At 40.6% G+C, this 18396-nt stretch overlaps 1 protein-coding gene across 3 annotated transcripts in view; it reads left to right on the forward strand.

Moving 5' to 3' along the window:
- The window catches only part of ANKFN1 (ankyrin repeat and fibronectin type III domain containing 1), a 99372-nt gene that overhangs the window by 52707 nt on the left and 28269 nt on the right, over positions 1 to 18396 (forward strand). For all 3 annotated transcript variants that reach the window (XM_033076813.1, XM_033076814.1, XM_033076812.1), the window contains 3 exons: positions 8673 to 8770; positions 9364 to 9454; positions 12672 to 12779. In XM_033076813.1, coding sequence (XP_032932704.1) covers positions 8673 to 8770; positions 9364 to 9454; positions 12672 to 12779 — 297 coding nt within the window. The remainder of the gene's footprint in view (positions 1 to 8672; positions 8771 to 9363; positions 9455 to 12671; positions 12780 to 18396) is intronic.

Below are 18396 nucleotides of genomic sequence, written 5' to 3' on the forward strand. Positions count from 1 at the left end.
CCATGTTTGACAAAGTTTGGATTTGTTCCATAGCAGGCTCCCTGCAGTGATCCTCAAAGACCTGATTATACAGATATATTGCTGTATCTCCATACATCTATATCCATATCTATATATATATATATATATCTCTTTCTCCACTTTGGTGGAAACTATCTTCTCACATAGCAGTGTCAGAGTGGAAAGCAGAAGCCTGTGCTTTCCTTGATGTCTAGAGGAACACTGGTTATGGAAATGAATGCTTGTGGAAGTGAATCTTATGAAAATAATAATAATAATAATAATAATAATAATAATAATAATAATAATAACAATAATAATAATAATAACAATAATAATAATAACAATAATAATAATAACACCTCTGTCTCTCTAAAGTGGATGCTGTGTCACTGCTTGATCCTGGTCTAGTCCCTAGTGGGATTGAGCAGCATTCTGCACTTGGTATTGAGATGTTTTCCACTTATTATTCAAAGTTTCTTTGTATATTTTGAAATGCGTTCTTTCTTTTCTCAATACAGTTCTTGCTCCATAAAAAGAAAAGAGAATACATTTCTTTGTAAGACATTTGAATTTATCCTGCTGAATAGGTGTGGTCTGATATTTTTTACAGTAGTTCATTTATGGCATTTTATTAGGTCTCCCGGGCACTTTATTTGCACGTTACATTTTGGTACCTAACAGGACTGTGCAATTTGACTTCTATTTTTATGCCTAGCCAGTACAGAAATGTGTAAATTTAAAACAAACCTTTCTATTTCTAGCTCCTGTCAATGTCTGTAGTATGTGCTGGACTTAACATAAAATTTAAGACCTTCTATTATTTAAATTTGTTACGTATTTAAAATTACCTTTGAACATGAATCACGTATTAAGTGATGGTGTAATTAATTAATGCAGCTAATCAAACACTGGTTACTCAGCTGAATCATTCTTTCCTCCTGCTTTGTGTTTTATAAGGATTTTGAACAGAAGCTCAGGATGAATAGCTCTGAGAAAACCCAGACATACAGGCTCTACTTTTGTCTGCCTTGGTTTCTAAGGAAAAAGGCTTGTATCACAATGTTGTTGAATTTTAGATGCTGCTTTGCCTTTTATATTTGCTTTGACTTACTAAAATTAATAAGTTTTGGGGTTTTTAAAAATTGTTTGCATGTGGCTGTTGCAGCTTCCAGTTCATAGGTAAAGCACAGAAGAGGTGAATTCCTTGTAGTCTGGGGCAGGACTGGGACCCAAGACCTTCAGCTTCTGTCTTGAAGGAGGTCCATGATTTAGCAGACATTTTGATTAATGGGTTTGGCAATGAAGACTCACTGAAGACTTAAACAAAACCAGAATGTCTTCAAAGGGTTTATGGCAAAGTCTCCCTGCTCACAGCCTCTGCCCATCATGGACTTTCCTGGACCATTGACAAACATCAAGGGTCTGGGTCTTATTTGCCTCCCCAGCCAAAGCTGATCCTGTTCTAGTAACCAGATCTGACCCCCAGAACTGATTCATGTCTGTAAATTTGGAATAAGGCCTTGGGATCTGCTGCAAGCTCCTACCTCATGTATTGAGCATAAACTGCATGGTTTCCTGCTGCCATGCCCAGTTAGTTCAGGCATGAACACCCATCAGTTTGTGCAGGAGCAACCAGTTAATTTATTAATGAACACCCAGCTGGCTCACCCATGATCTCCCTCTTAACCCCTACCTGAGCTCAGTCCCTTCACACCTGAGCACAGGGATGGGCATGGATGGCAGGTTCCAGCAGCCAGGGGCAGCTGAAGGAGAGGGAGGAGGTCAGGAGAGGCCGTGTGCTGCTCACAACTGGCCTGGCTGTGTCTCAGAGTGATGGAAAACCCAGCACGGAGTGAAAGCTGCAGCAGAGGGAAGGGAAGCTGGCATAGGAAAGGGGGAGGATAAGTGGATTAAGTTCAGTCTAGGAAGGGTGGTGGGAAGGTGTTCCCTTAGATGTTTTTTAAATTATATTTACTTCCTTCTCACTTCAAATGAATTACTAGAAATGTGTGTCAATTGGCAATAAATTAAATTAAGTTAAAGCTCCCCGAATCAAGACTGTTTCGCCTGCAACACCTGTCTCCATTGCTAGGGGAGGTGAAAGCTCTTTAAGTTACTGTAAGAATTAGTTTATAAAGAAATAAAAGCCTTAAATATGGTTAATCCACATCTATGCAGCAAAGTCCCTCTCTATACCACAGGAGAAGTGAGGACAAGCAGTGGAGCCCCATTAAACAGATTCATTGAATTAGCCTCTGAGTATTTCCTTCCTTTGTTCCCCACACTCTGCATGCTCTGCTTTGCCCCCTACATTGTGATAGATGACTTTTTTGTGTGCATTTTCCCAGCTGCTCGTTATTAATTAGATTTTAATGTCCTGTTTTGGGGCGAAGCTGAGCCTGCCCCGCGCGATCGCTCCTCGCACGCGGGAGCTTCCCCCGGCTCTGGCTGCACAGAGCGCAGCAGAGCGAGCTCCCACTGCCAGGGGAAGCTTGCAGAATCCAAGCCAAGCTTTTCTAGGATGTGAAGCCTCTGCATAAGAACCCCATTTATTCTCCAATCCCCTCTCACAGTTCTAACACATGCTCTATCCCACTTTTCTTTCCATGGCCACAGTGGGATATGTTTGTCATTTCAGGGCTGAGAAACAAATCCTGGCTGTTATTACAATCCATTGTAGCTTTCTAACCACTGGCCCACATTGGAAGGCTGAATGTGCACCCACATGGCACATTTTCTTAGTTATTTATAAAATGTTAGTAAGAGATGTCATTTTCACTAGCAGAGGAAAAAATTTCCTTCTTGTACTGGAATAGCTGGCCTTATTGCAAACAGATAAAGAATTGCTGGGATTTAGAAAACACTAACCAAATACTTGAGAAAAAAAGGTTTTTTATTTTTTTTTAATATTCCCTTGGTGAGAATTTTATTAAAATTCAGTAAAAATAGTATCTTATAAATCATTTATATAATGCAGATTTGCTTTAAGATGAACTAGTGAAACCATGATTAAGCAAAGATGTGTCTTTGGCACCCAGCCTGCTGTCATAATGGTTCCAGTAAATGTCAAGACATAAAATAGAGTATTCTGGCCTGGGTCAAAGGAACATCCAGAAACAGGGCCACAAGAAAGGTCCTTAAACATCATTGGTTATTATTAGTAAGGCATAAAATGCAAAGGAGCCCAGAGCTGTTGGGAAGAAGATTTACTGCAAATAAAGTATTTGATTATTAAAAAAAAATCTCTGAAATAAGTACTGTGAAGATTTATAGCCATGGAAGTTCCAAATGGAGATGTGCTCTCTAGGAATAGTCTAGAGATGCTTTTTTTGGTGCTCTGTCTTGCACTGATCTGTCTTGTTCTGCTGAGAGCCCCTTAAACCTCCCTGCAGCTCTTTCCCACCACACCACAGCAGTGCTTTGTTTGCCTCAGGTGGGCACAGAGCTGTTTGCTTGCATCTTTTTTCATTCCTCTTCAGCTTTACTGATGCTTCTACTAACCCAGTACAAAGCCTTGGATAACTTTACAGAAATAACTGAAATTGTAGATAGGATCCAAAATAATGAACAGTTTGGAGCTCAGGTTTTAATTTAAGCTGTACCTAGAAATCCAAGTCCCAGGCCATGGCTGTGTTTTAACTTCTGTGTTTGCACAAACTGCTCAGTGCCAAACATTTGTTTTTTCCTAATGGAAGCATTATGTTGTCAGTAGTCCCTACAGCTGGTATGACTTGTCTTTCTCCTATCATTTCTTGGAGGATTTCCAAACATGAGAAATGCATGAACAGAGCCTGAACTGAAAATCTGAAAAGATTGGGTTCCTTTCTTAAATCAGGCTGGAAAGAACAGCTGAAAACAGCAAGGAGGAGCTGACCAAATATTACCAACAATGTTCTCCATCAGAGCTGGTGACGCTCTACATGAACAGGTCCCTGCTTTTCCCTAGTGTTCAGGTCTCTTCACTTGTTTGATAAATATTTGTTTAGGGTCTTTCATCCTGATTTTATTCATATGAATGGCAGTGTTTAATGTCCTTAAATCCAGCTGCTAAGACATTATGAGAGTAAATGGTCAACATTTTTTTGTCAAGATCAGCAAGCAGAAAAAGACGGCGTGAAGTGGTTTCTGGTGGGGCTCTCTGTCAGTTTTCTATTTCAAAGGAAGCTAATAAATAACACAATTATTCATTTGGAGGCCCTTGGAAACACAAGATAAGACTACCATCAGCCCAGGCCCTGGACATGGGAGGAGGGGAAGGAGACAGAACCTTTGCTGCTCGAGCCTGCCTTAAAAGCTGGAGTGGCAGAATGCACTGCCCAAGGTCACTCAGCAAGTCAGTGGCAAATGCAGGAATAAAATCCAGAATTCCAGCTCCATACACTACTCTGCAGATCCCAACAAGCAGCAACAGAACTCCTGTCCCTTGGTCTAATTAATGTATTCAGCAATTCAGTTATTTAAGTGCAAGGAAAACAAATATCAAGACAAGAAATAAATTCTACTGTGGCTCAAGCTATTTACTTGACTCAGAAGAAGGTACTTTCCTGAATGAATCTACAATAGGGTCAGGAGGTGTTTTGTGTCTTCCCTTTGCCCTTTGTCTGTCCATCTCTCTGATAAGCTGTTAAAGGCATGCTCAGTATAACAGAAAGATTGTGAGTGGAAAAGAAACAGGTGAAAATAAACTTCTCCCTTTATTTTAAAGTGTGTGAATTGAATATTCAATTCAATTCAATTGAATATTTGAAAAAAAAAAAAAAAAAACAGAAAAAAAAACTTGGCCACAAGTAAGTTACATAACTTAAGCCAGTCTAAAATTATGTGCCAGCAATTTACATGAGTTTTATGTAACTGTTTATACTGCTGTTTATTTAAAAATTACTACTTATCTTGGCGACCGCAGCAACACATCGTGCATTTGCTAGCTCTGGAATACAGGGCACCTTCATTAAAACACATAGTCACCAATATATTAAACACACAAAAAAGCCCTGCTCTGACATAACATGAAGTGTCAGATGGAAAGCCGCAACAGCAAAGACATTCAGCGTTCACAACAAAGCAGCCCTTTGGGGTGTTCAGAACAGGACTGGAACATGCTCCATCCTTAATTCACCCAACAGCTTTCAGGTCCTTTACAGCACAGTTGGTGCAGTCTACAAGACCAGCTCCTGTTCCTGGGCTCTTATAAAGGACCCTCTTCATCCTCAGCTTTCTATACTTGAGCATGTTTATAATTCAGCATTTACGTGCTGAGGTGAGGCAGCCTTTTGTTCCTTCTTAAAGTCCCAAGGACTCCAAAGTGACACAAATGGGTGGCAATTTCTGTTTGCTCTCTCCTAGCACTCTCTCTCTCTCACAAAGGAGGCAAAGTTTTAGCTAAACCTTCATGAGGGGTTGCTCATGCACAGATTATATAATTTTTAGGTCCAGATCCATCACCAGGGTAGGGCTGGGGGTGAGTGGCTTTGTGTTGGTACCAGGCAGAGCATCCCACAGAGCCATCAGTGGGAGCAGCACTGGCCTAATCCATGGATTTTGCCCTTGTTTTGGGGCCTGTTGACTGAACAAGGTGCTCTACCCCTCCTTACTTCATTTTCACTCCTATTAAACAGGAAAAGTGCTATCCATGTCCTCCTAGGAGGTTTCTAGCACAAGAAATCAGCATAACAGAATATTATGCATTATTTTTAGGTGACCATTACAGTAGGGAGCTGAAAACTGGTAATGCAGAGCAGGAGACATAAACCCAAGTGATAAACTATTTCTGTCAATTTGCATTTCTTTAAAGCTGTATCATGTCATCTTCTTCTCACTTGAATCAATAAAATCATGGGAGGAAAGAAGTTTGTTAAAATTGTAAGTAAGCAAGAAAATTCTGAAACTTGTTATGAGTTTCTTTATGACAGATATACTTTGAAATGAGGGGGAAAAGAAGGCACTATTCCAACACAGCTGTTGAAAAAATATTTATTTTTCAGTTATGGAAATTTTTATTGAAACTGGGGGACGGGTTTTTTCCAAAAGTGAGGTTTTTAAATAAATATATTTGAAAATTAAGTTTTGAGTAACTTTGGATACACCATCTTGTTAGGTAAATATCCTTTAAAAGGAGGGTTCTCAACCATGATAACCATAACCTGATCCACAAGCTAATATCAAATTCCTGTGTTTCAATTCCATGGGGCTCAGCCACCACTGGCTAAGCTGAAAAAAATCAAAATGCTGGTTACATGAGGAGAGGCACAGCTGAGCTCAGCCTGGCAGGCAGTGAAGGGTGGGATGGTGGAGGAGCAGGGGGCACCCAGGGGTGCACCCCCAGCACCTCATGGCAGGACAAGCACTCAGATCACTGTGATTCACCATCACAAAACCTCTCACACTTCCCTGCTGCTCCTGAGATGGCTTTGAGGCCACACCAGCCTGTTCTCCCCTTGGAAACTCAGCGTCTCTCCCTGAACTTTGATTATTTCTGCCAGTCACAGCACCAGTACTGTGGTGTTCCTGCTGGTCACAGGGTTACAGACAGCCAGGATTGCAGTCCTGCTCAGATCAAGGCATTAACTGCTCTGCAGACATCCCTAAATATTGGGAGCACTCCTCTAAATGCCAAATGCAAGTGGAAGGGGACCCACATCAAGGACAGGGCTGCAATGTTTATTTGGGTGTAAGTACCCAAATTTAATTATGCTTCTCAAAATACCAGTTTATGTCTGGGCAGCCTCCAGTCCATAGAACAGTTAAAAATCTGGGAAGATCAAAAGCTGCTTGGAACTTCTCTTACCCTTGGCTTTTTCTTTGTGCTGCCCAAAGTGTGACACAACCACTGCCCCTCTGGTGGAGCAGGACACTCAGGCACGCCTGGGGATTCCAGTGCAGGCAGGGTTTGCTGGCAGAATCTGGCCTGAGTGACACTGTCTTGCCTGACATGAATCCTTGAATAGAAAAATGGTGTCTGAAGTGAATGCAAGCCTGTTGACAACACGTTCAGCAGTCTGAACAGGGCTTCTCCTTCTGGTTTCTCCTTCTGGAAAACAGAAAACATGTCTAAGTCTGCAGCATGCATACAGTGTCTGCCCTGATTTAATACAAGTGGAGTTAGAAACCTTGAAAATAATGGTTTACAATGGAAAATCTGACAGACCATCAAGTTCATGGTTTCTTTTAAGTACTCCTATAATTAAACTGTCAGCAAAACCCTACAATACGGTACTGAAACAGTCTCTACATTTTCCTACTAAGGTGCAGAGATAGCTTCCACTAAAGGAGGCAGTAATTAGGTATTTAAAACCCATGGAAAACTAGAAAAATACACAGTGAAAAAATTCAATGAGAATATAAAAAACCAATCTTCTTTTCATTGCAGCAAACACAAAAATGTTGCAGAGCATGTTGTGCATTCACAAACTGCAATCATAGAAAAGGAGCGATTAGAGAGGGGAAAAATGAGTTGTGCTATTGATACTTGGCTGTTTCAGAAAAATGTGTTGGCAGTTAAATGTTGTATATGCTGAACAAGAAATTCTCTGAAGCCGTTTTCTTTTAAAATACCAGTATGACACTGCCAGAAGATGAAAATTCCACATGTTGAAATTAGAATACCTATATCCTCTGATCTAGTCTAAATTATCAACTCCAATACTAAGGAATATACCAACAGAGTGTCTAAAAACTCTTCTGTGAATAGTTTTTAGGAAATAAAGGAAAGCTTTATATTGAATTCTTTGGTGTAAATCCAGGAAATTCATGAGTTTCTACAGTAGAATAATTCAAGAGATTAATTTCACTATGGTTTTGATAGGTTTTCCTGGAAGTTTGAATCTGAAGGTAGTCACTGAATCCCTGAGGTATGACTCCAGGATTAACCAGGATGGCATATCTCATTAATAATTAAGAAAAAAGGCTGATTTCCTGCCTGAAGTCATCCATCCCTCATTTGCACATATTCCCTTTTTTCAAACCATCCAGTAGTATTCCATGGTCGGCTTAATACTATTCTATATGCACAATAACTTTTGCAAGTACTGAGGAAGAGTGTGGACTGCAGGACTGCTGATTCCATAACCCCAGAGCTCAGCAGGACCTGGAGTGCCAGGAGCACTTTGGTGAAGGAAAGATGGGAGCAGCACTGAAACCCTTCCAGAAGTGGACACAGCTTAGCAGGTGACAGAGCAGCAGCAGGGCTGGCCAGGACAGCCAGAACCACTAAAACCAACCATGAGAGTCAGGTCCAAGGAGAACATTTCTGTACAAATTAGCCAAGGGTAGTTTATGGGTCTGAGGAGCCAAAAGGACTCTCTGCCCATGCTCCCCTGTGCAGATCCAATGGCATTAACAATTCCTTCATCTCCTCTTTTCCACTACTTCTCTGTCTTTAAAAGGAAATTGTTTAAATGAGTGGTGACTCAAAGTAATTTGTATTGCAGTCTATTTTTAAGCATTCTTTCCTGACATGCTTTTGAACAATATTTTGGTTTTGTCTCCCATACACAGAGATATAATTTAATTACTCTATATTTGCTATACATTACTGTAAGACATGACTTTTAGTATCCACATGGACTGGGAAACTGCTAGGGAGAAAAGTTAACCTACAAATTATTCGAGTCCTTTGACTTCTTTGCTTGGACTGGTACCTGACTTGATTTTCTCCTGCTATTTGTTTCTAGTGGAATGGAGCTCTTCAGAAGACTTTTCTCCTTTGGCTGGTGAAATAATTATGGATAATCTTCACTCTTTGAGGTGCTCCATCACAGGTCTCAGGACGGTGAGTTCCAGAGGACTCATTTAGACCTCGATGGCCTAATGCCCACAGTGATACAAAGACATGAGAATTTGCATCACCACCCCCTGGAAATCACTGCAGAGCCTTTCTTGTAGCAACATGTTCCAGTGACTGAGCACGGTATGTCTGGTAGCCATAATCCAAAAGTCACAAAGGAATAGAAGCATTTTTTGAGTTATCATTCTCAGGAGAAATTGGGAAAGACTGGAGCAAAAGCTGCTGTTTTCTGGATCATGGGATAATCAGTGCAGATCAAAGGATCTTGAGAAATCTAGACCTGGCTCTGATGATCAATACCTCAAATAACAATTCTTTCTTTTCTCCTTCTTCCAGAAATGCACATTTTGATGGCAATCATTCTCTTTTTTGTTATTTGCCTTTGTATATCTCTTTTAAACCAAAAAGAACTGGGTTGTCCTCAAATCTTTGTAGTATTTTTCAATCTATCATGGTGCATTTAAATTATTAAAGTTTCTCACTGGAAAACAAATCTTTGTGAAGCACTGCTTTGCAGCTGTTACAGCCAAGATTTTGGATCCAGTGATAGTTTTGACTCCAGTTGTTTCCATTTGCAGGGCCAGAGATATTATGTCCGTGTCTCAGCGTACAACATGAGAGGATGGGGACCTCCACGCAAATCTACTCCTGAATATGCTTCTCCTTCAAGTAGGTTGGGTTTGTCTGCCCTCCCAGTTTTCTTAGTGATCTTGGAGTTCACAAGGTAATTGTCATGTCATCTAGGAGTGAAATAGATAATAAAACTCAACTCCTTCCAACCCCCCAAAAAATAAGCAAAATAATAATTTATGTATATTTATGTCTCAGCTTTCATTCTTCTCCAGTTCTCCAACAGAAAATTGTTTTCTAGTCATTTGCACTTTAAAAAATTAGAAATATTTTAATCTTCATTTCTCTTAGGAGAGTTCTAATATATGGAACTTCATTTTTCAGTACATGAATGAATCAGAACTCGATTCTGAGCTGCTAGAAGCAAAATACTTACATGTATCTCATGTAGTTTTATGTTTTACCTTGTAGCACTCATTACAGATGCCATTCACTGGACCATTCTTACAGCATCCTGTACATAAAATACTCCAGTGTGGACACACATTGTGGTAGGATGTAAATGTTCCAGAAATGTCCAAAAGCCTTTCTTCCTTTTCCAGCCTCTGACAGGTCTTCTCAAACTCCATTAGGGCTATGATTTGTCATTTGTAATTTTTAATCTATTATAATCACATTGTATTGTTAGTTGCTTTTCCAGACTTAGTGTTCCCTGCCAAACTGGCTCAGTGTATTACAGCTCCCCTTGTATTGATTAATGCAGTAAAGTGGGACTTTTCTTTTTATTGCATTAACACTAGATTTTATTAGGCTAATGTAACAATTTAATAACCTTGCATGCTAATGTGAAGAAGTACAACAAGCTGTACCTACTCTCAGTAGTCATTATGGAGAGGGTTGGATGAATAAGGCTTTTGCATTATTACCATTGTCCCATTTTGCTTCAATTTTGCTCTTGTGTTTTCTCCAGAACAATACCAGAACTAGGCTAAGGAAATATTCTGCTTGAGAACAAAAATGGGCTACAGTCATGGGGAGAATCTACTGTGGATAACTGAATAACTTGGTGATATGCAATTACCTTGACTATAGCCAGGTGTAACTACACAGACCTGGCCCCAGAAACCCAACATTTACATCAGCTGGGGGACAAATTCTTTCACAGTAGCTGCCAGTTATTCAGCCAAATATCCCCAAAAAGGAGCACTCCTGGCAAGACAGGTGTTATTTAAGACTGCAGCTTTGTATGATGTGAATTTTGCTTTCAGCATATTGCATTGTCTCCCCCTTTAGCCCCCTGCTATTAATCTTCTGAAATCTGGCATTATGTGCCAGTTCCAAAGTTTTGGGGTGTGAAGGAAATCCTCCTGCAGATTTCAGTGGATCAGCACAAAAGCTATGGAGAGGATTCTGTTCATTCCCCTTGCACAGTGTCTCAGGGTGTTAAGAGCACAGTAAGTTCTGGAATTGCTGGGTTTAGGGAGACATGCTTAAGCTTTACTGTGAGACCAGCAGAGCCTAAATGCAAAGCTTTTCATTAAGTAATAGTCACATTAGGGAGACAAGATGTTATTTACCACTGCAGTTACTGGGGGCAGAACCTCCCCATTCACATGACTGCCTTCACCACTGGTTTTGAAAAGCAGCAGATCTGTGCTTGGCAAGGAAGCAGCAAGCTGACATTACACCAGTGCTGCATAACAAAATATGGCCCTGAGCTAAAATTTAAATGGGAATACATTAATGCTGTCTGTAAGAGCAGAATATGCAAGGGAAAGGAAAGCCTCAGGGCATGATGCTGATCCAATCCCAGAGCACCCAAGGTTGGGGACACTCTTGGAGATGTGTCTGTGTGTGGTGGCAGTGAGCTCTTGCCACTGTGCTCCTGTTTCCCCACACACAGCAGCAGCCTGGACAGTGGTGGCCAATGCTGTGCAGCTTCTCTGTGAAATCCCAGTAGACAGAAATATTTCTAGGTCTATTCACTAGCAGGTGAGTGATAGAAAATGAGGGGAAGCCAGTCTGGTTTCTGTGTCATTTTTAAGGTAGTGAGCAATCTGGAGGTTCAGAATGTTTGGAAACCACCAGGATAGAGAAATCATGAGGTTGTTTGAAACTCTCCCACTCTGATAACACCAAAGCACTTGGAGACTGGTGAGTTCCAGTTGGTCCCTCCTGGCTGCTCACAGGAGCTCTAAGGACCTTTCCCCACACAGAGCAGCAAATGCAGCTGGCCCTGGTGTCTGCAGGAGCACAGAGCACACAGGACAGCCCCTCTGCAGCTGTCACACTGCCCACAGGCTATCAGGATACCAGTGTCTTCTCTTTCCAGCCTTTCATGGGGCTCACTCTGGCTGCTACACTAAATGTAAATAAACAGGTATTTATATCCCTGGCATAGTGAGCCCATTGGAAGGAATGCTTGACTCCCAACTTGCACTAGAAACTGGATCTGTATATTTAGTGAGTGAGCAAACTGCTGGTGGCTACAAGAACGTACACAGCCTCTGTGCCAGCAAGATGGGAGCATGTCTCCTGTGCAGACAGATCTCTTAATACCTTGATCCACCATTCCTCTGGGCCAGGAAATGAGTGCAATGCGCTTTTCTCATTATAATCAAAGCATGAAAATAGCCAAGTCTGGAATTAAAGAGCTCCTTTCTGATACACGCAGTTTCTTCCTATTTGTTATGAGTTCATTTTTTTTTAATTGAAATTATCTTTAGCAGCAAGTGGATGAAAACAAAGCCTGTGGGAGGCTGAAGGTGTGCAGGACAAACACAGCAGGTTTTTGCCTCAGGAGTGCAGTGCTGAGCAGTGTGGGCTCCAGGGCAGGAACTGCAGGGTTTGTTCAGGCTCTGCCTGGGAGCAGATCTCCAGAAGTGATTTTACTCCCAGCACGTTTCTCTGGCTGCAGGGCAAGCTCTGGGTGTAGGAAGATGATCATTCTCTGCTTTGCAGAGCTGCAGGTGAGCTGTGGAGCCTCCTGGAGTGGGCAGGAGGGGCAGGAGGACACTGTGTGACCCTGGTGAGGGGCAGCACTGCCTGCAGCACCAGAGCCCATCCATGCAGAGACAGAGCCACGGTCCAGGCAGCTCAGGAGCTTCTCAGAGTGCTAATAATCATTATGACTAATTACCCAGCTGGCACAAGAAAGAAAACTCCATGTACAAGTAACAACAGACTTAAAAATGACTCTTGACTGCCGAGATGTGAAACTCCTCTAGAGCCAAGAAGTACCAGAGGCAAGAAAATATTTTTAGACCCTCTCCTGCACCTTTGTGTTTCATTTCTGTTTATTTCCTTTGTTCAATAGACTGGAAAGACTGCAGTGGGAGAGAGCCTCGGCACAGGGGACACACGGAGGCCCTGGAACGCCTCCTGCAGCAGGTCCGAGCAGCTCATCAGCACTATAACTGCAGAGGTAAGGAGAAATATCTATGTGGTAGGGCACCAGCTGAAGCCTCTGTGGCGCCTGTAATTTTAGCAGTTTTCTAACTAGGTCATACCTTCTCATTCATCAGGAAGAGAAAGATATTAATATTGGCCCATCTGGAATCACTTTAGCACACCATCTCGCTCTTAACCCTTGAAATTAGTTGGATGAAAGCATCTGAAGGCTGCAATGTGCACACACACAGGCACAGTCTTTCTTCCTCCTACCCTACACACCTATTGATTTGTTTTCCCCTACAAATTAGTTTCACACAGGATTCCACCAAAATGTTTCAAAGACAGCTTTTTTATTATTATTTTTTCATATAAAGAAATACTTCAGACAGTTAACAACTGGTTTGGATCTAAAGGGAGGAATTGGCTGCCTCCAAATGGAAGACACTAAGTGGATGTCATGCCAATCCATAATGAAAAATACTTGCACAATGCAATGGGAAGATAAGATTGCTACATTTCAAAACAGAATGGATCAAAACTAGGAGAGAGTTCAAATCTCAGCCAATCTTCATTCATGAGAAACAGACTGTGCCTTTAATAGCTCAAGAGCCAAGGCAACAGCTTGGCATTCTCTTTAGTGCCTATATAAAAACTCCTGTTCTATACAGGTTGTTGAAAAGTACTATTTATTTTCTTAAAATAAACTTCTAACTGGAATAATGCTTCATTGCAAAGAGACTTACTTTTAACAGAAAAGTTAAACTATCATGAAGTTTTCAGTTTTCTTCATCTGGTATGACTGCTATGTTGATTTTATTTTGATATAATTTTGATTTATATTGATATAATTAATTTAAAATCATAGAAACACTTTTAGCTAAAATCATCTGGCTGAAATAAAAAGATGCAGCCTTTGTTCTTTACATGCAAATTTGTAACCATCACACTGATCCACGGTCTGACACAACCCATTGTAACCATAGCAACTTAAACTATTCATCTATGATGCTTGGAAAGGGAAAGGAGATATTGCAAGAAAATGTTGTTTCTCTAATTAAAATTCATGCAAACATTATCACTTGCAGGTGGTCTTGGTACTGAAAATACAGATGATGTATTCTATCTCTTACATGGCTTTTTGTGGTATTAAAGAAGGCTTTTTTCCTCTCTGGAGGTAGTGCCTATCTCTGCTCTTTCAGGCCACCTTTCCTTCAACAGGGAGTGAGTGATGGAACATCTGAAAATATTATTAGTATAAATTGTTTTACTGCCATAGCAGCCCAGAACAGAAGCAGTTATAAACATCATGCAGAAAATCCCTCATTTTGACATTCTGACACCAGTGCCTGGTTCTTATAAAATTCCTGAAATTAACCCCAGTCTCAAAACTGAGCACAGACAACTCTGTTGTTGACTTTCTGACACCTTTTCCTTGAATAATAAATAACAATACAGAAAATGTGTTTAGCTCAGAACATTTTATTCTGTTCCTGAAAGGCTGTGGGACCTCACATGGAACAGAGTCAGCTTGAGCAACACCCTTGCCTCCAACCAAATAAAAATCTCATAATTGCTTGTAATGCTAGCATTACACAGTAGTATATTTTGGATTAATCAGCATGCCATCATCACAGGAGAACCTTTGGAACCTGACTTAAATACACTATGATGTCAGTCCCTTTTATTTCACTAATTCGGTAAGAAATCAAAACAAAGTTTGCAGGAAAAGTAAGAGTTATGATGTGACTTTGACTCAGAAGTTTTATTCTGATATTTATCAACCTCAGTGGAATCCGAGGAGTTTGATCAAGGATCTGAGATAAGCTGCTGTATATGAAAACCCCAAATGACAGCTCTCACTTCATGTAATACAGAGGCTTGATCTCTAATTAATGTAAATTAGCATGATTGACTGACAGGGTGGGAGTCAGCACAGCCCTGCTGTTTGCACACAGGCTGAGGACCTGCCCAGGCATTTTTCTGTTCTTTGCCATGATTCCCTTTGCCACATTCCAGTTACTGCCAATCTGCTGACCTCTGTTTGCTGTCAGTAAAGAGCTGGACATGGTTTGAGGAAGATCTGCATGAATTAGAGCTCAAAGCTGGCACAAACCTGGTGTCCAGGCTGCTCCCCAGTGATTGCTGGGTGGGATGTCCTGCTCACACTGCTCAGGCTGGCCCAGAGCACAGCACCAGTGACAGGAAGGTGGAAAATACCGAGAGGAATCAATGGAAATGCTCTGAGATTATGTGAACAACGCAGCAAAAGCCTCAGAAAGCTGCTGTCAGAGGAGAGGAGGAAGAGGCTGTGTGCTGCCCCTCCTGCAGGATCTGGGAGGGGACATTGCCCACATTCCAGGCAGATCCTTTGGCCAAGTCTGTTCATTCAGGCTCTGCCTTTTGCCCTGGGCTTTGCATTGCAGGGGCTGGAGAAAACAAGCTCACAGAAATACCAGGAGGAATACACTGGAATGTACAGTGAGTTTAAGAGCTTTTGGAATTAGATCAGCTGTTGCTTTTGAACCTGCTCTGTGATATGATGAAATCTCCTAGGGAATTACTTAGGAAGCTTTGCTTTCATATGTTTAATCTTCTGGAAAACCCTGATGATTACAAACTACAGTCATCCATTTGTCTTCATAATACCATGCTACAGACTATCATAACTGAGTTACTACAATTGTGTGTCCTGGCAACACTTCAAATATATTTTTTAAGTATTTTTTTTCTTGTAGATCTTTCTTTCTAAACAATTCAGAGTGGATTAAGTAATTGTGTGACACTTCATTAAGAAAGGAGCCCAACTCTTCAGCAGAATTCTTACCAGATATTTTCCTTCTGATATTCAGTTGAAATTTATTTTACTAGGCAAGTCAGAGGTGAAATAAAAATGTTCTCATTTTAATTTGATTCACAAGCAGAGCACATTGTTTTAATTGCATTTAGCAAAGAGAGGGATCTCTGATTCCGCGAGGCATTTAAAATGTTTAGATTATAATTCTTTGTGAGAATATGCAAAAGGAGACTTGAGAACCAAGCTATAAGAGTTAGGTTGGGAATTTAAGAAAAGACCCCAGATGCACACAAGCTTGAGGTGGTTCTTGTTCTTCCAAGAGGTTGCTTTTAAATATGGGTTGTATTTATGCTAAAAACTGCACAGAAATATTAATACACCCTCTACCTTTGAAGAGAAAGGCTGCCAATGCCATTTATTTGCCAATGTCATTGTATTTAATTGCTATTTCAGTCCAGGTTTGAATGCTTCTGATCTAAATCTCATCACTGGAAACTCTCCCATCTTGGATGCTATGTGCTCACTCCCAGGCTTCTATTAAAAGAGCTCACAGCTCAGTTGCTGTATCATTTGTAAATATAAACTTACTGTGTTGCTACTGGTGCTTTTCCATGAAGGTTATTCTATGTTATTTATTAGTTAATTAAGTAACAGACAAAGTTCCATTTCCTGCAGATCCAAATTATGCTCTAATCTCAGCTCCACGTTTTCTGGCTTCTAGACACACAATACTGTAAAATAAAAGTAAACAGCAATATAGAAAAGCTTACAGTCTCCATCTAGTTTTACAGTCATTCTTTTGCTGGCTTTTTTTTTTTTTTTTTTTTGTTGGCTTCTGCAAAGCTGTGGACTAAACCCAAACCACTGAATAGACCAATAACATATATTTCACTTGTAATGTGCCCTCTTATTTTAATGCTGCAGTCTCTGGGTGTTTTATACCAAATTATGTTGCTTTGCCTTCAGTAATTTCCTCCTCCATTCCCTCTGTATAGACAGAGGGAATACAGAAGAAAACAATTAGAATGAAATTTATATACCTAAATTGATCTGAACCTTGGAAGAAGGAAACAGTAAGACAGGAGTTTTCATGTAGCATTTGGTTTACATTACAGCAATAGACTGAAAAAGGTTCACAGTAAAATAACTGTTATCTGAGGAGATATGGATAGAAATACAAAAGAACATTTTTAGAAGGAGGAGAAAACAAAGGAGTAGTCATGGATTTGGATGAGTCTGTTTAAGCTGAAGAGTGCATTGGAGAATATGCCATGGAGAACAAGTTTGCACTGGAAAGACAATGGATTTGATGATTTAATAAGTCTCATACATCTGAACTGTATGATTTCACCCCCAACAGAACCTTGTTCTCTTTGTACTCGCTGTTCCACAGAGCAGTAATTATTGCTAACAATGTGTCTGCTTGCTGGGGCTTTCAATGTGCCAATCGTGGTGCAAATTTATTCATCATTTAAAATATGCCGAGCACTTCCACAGATGGGGTTGTGAAAACAGCAAATTTAGATGTTCTTCAAACATTCAAAATTAGATCTCACCAGGGAGACACAGACAGGGACCTCCTATTCTGCACCAGAGATGAGTGGGGAATACTCTGAGAACACCTAAGCAGACAGCAGCAGCTTTCAGCAAGTGACTCTTCATAATGTTTTTTTTCTCTCTGGAGAAGGGTGTCCCTCAAAATGTTTCACACTTCAGTCTGGATGAGGATCCATGCTTCATCCAAATAAACAGATCCTGGAAGAGTGAGATGTGCTTTCACAGTAGCAGTTTTTGTTTTGTCTTTCTTTTCATATCACAGCAAGTATCTGAAGAATTTTCTCTATTTTTTTCAAAGTATTTCTGCTGTTCCTCTTACAACAGCATTAAACAGCACAGACATTGCAAAAAACAAAACCAAACCCAAACAGTGTTAAATGCCCATTGCTTTCAAATCCAGATGTGAACAACTGGCACTACATCATAAAGTCCCTCCTGTCCCTGCTGCCACCTCTTGGTGTCCCCTCCAAACCTCCCACAGGTGTTCACAGCTGTCACACACAACTCATGGGAAGAGATTTCCTTGGCTTACAAGGCCATGCATGAGAGAAGGGAAGACATTAAGTCCAATTCATCCAAGTGAAAAAGAATGCAATGTATAAAAATTTAACAGTATTTTCTTAGAACATTGGGACAGTTTCATAAAATTCTTCTGTTGGAGAGCTGGCCCAGAGATGCTGGCAGCACCCAGCAGGTCTCAGCTTTGAACACAGGAGTTTAACACTGGACTCCAGGTTATTAGGGAGCAAAGGTAACTGTGGAAGCTCTGAGGCAATATATGAGTGGAAGTTCTTGTGATGGAGAAAAACAATCCAAGCAACAGCAGATGCATTTAATGTGGCATACAGAAAGATGAGGGTTAATCTTTCTCCTTAAAGCTTTTCCTTAGGTTACATTGGTGATGCTGGGATGTCAGAGTCAGCCAGGGCACCAATTATTCACTTCTTAGAAACTTAAGCAACATGTGGTAAGAAATTCAGAAATTACAACACCCTAAAATGTTGTAATGTTCAAATCCCTTCTTGGGTTTTTGAGACCACTTGCAAAATTCCCATCCTTTCTGAGCATTAAGAGTGTTTAGAGCTGGTTGAAGCTTGCCTCAGAGCAAAACAGCTTCATCTTTCTGAGTTTGCAGCAAGTAAGGAAATTGTCTGCTGCTGTGTATCACTAAGTCAATGAAAACACCATCAAAGGGTTGCATTTGAGCATCTTTCTAAATGTTGTCTTTTGAAAGGAATGTAATGGGCACTGACTGAAATTTAGTACTGTGGTTCAAGAAACAAAGAGTTTTTATGAG

This window comes from Catharus ustulatus, chromosome 20, assembly GCF_009819885.2.
Source record: "Catharus ustulatus isolate bCatUst1 chromosome 20, bCatUst1.pri.v2, whole genome shotgun sequence".
NCBI classification, from domain to species: domain Eukaryota; kingdom Metazoa; phylum Chordata; class Aves; order Passeriformes; family Turdidae; genus Catharus; species Catharus ustulatus.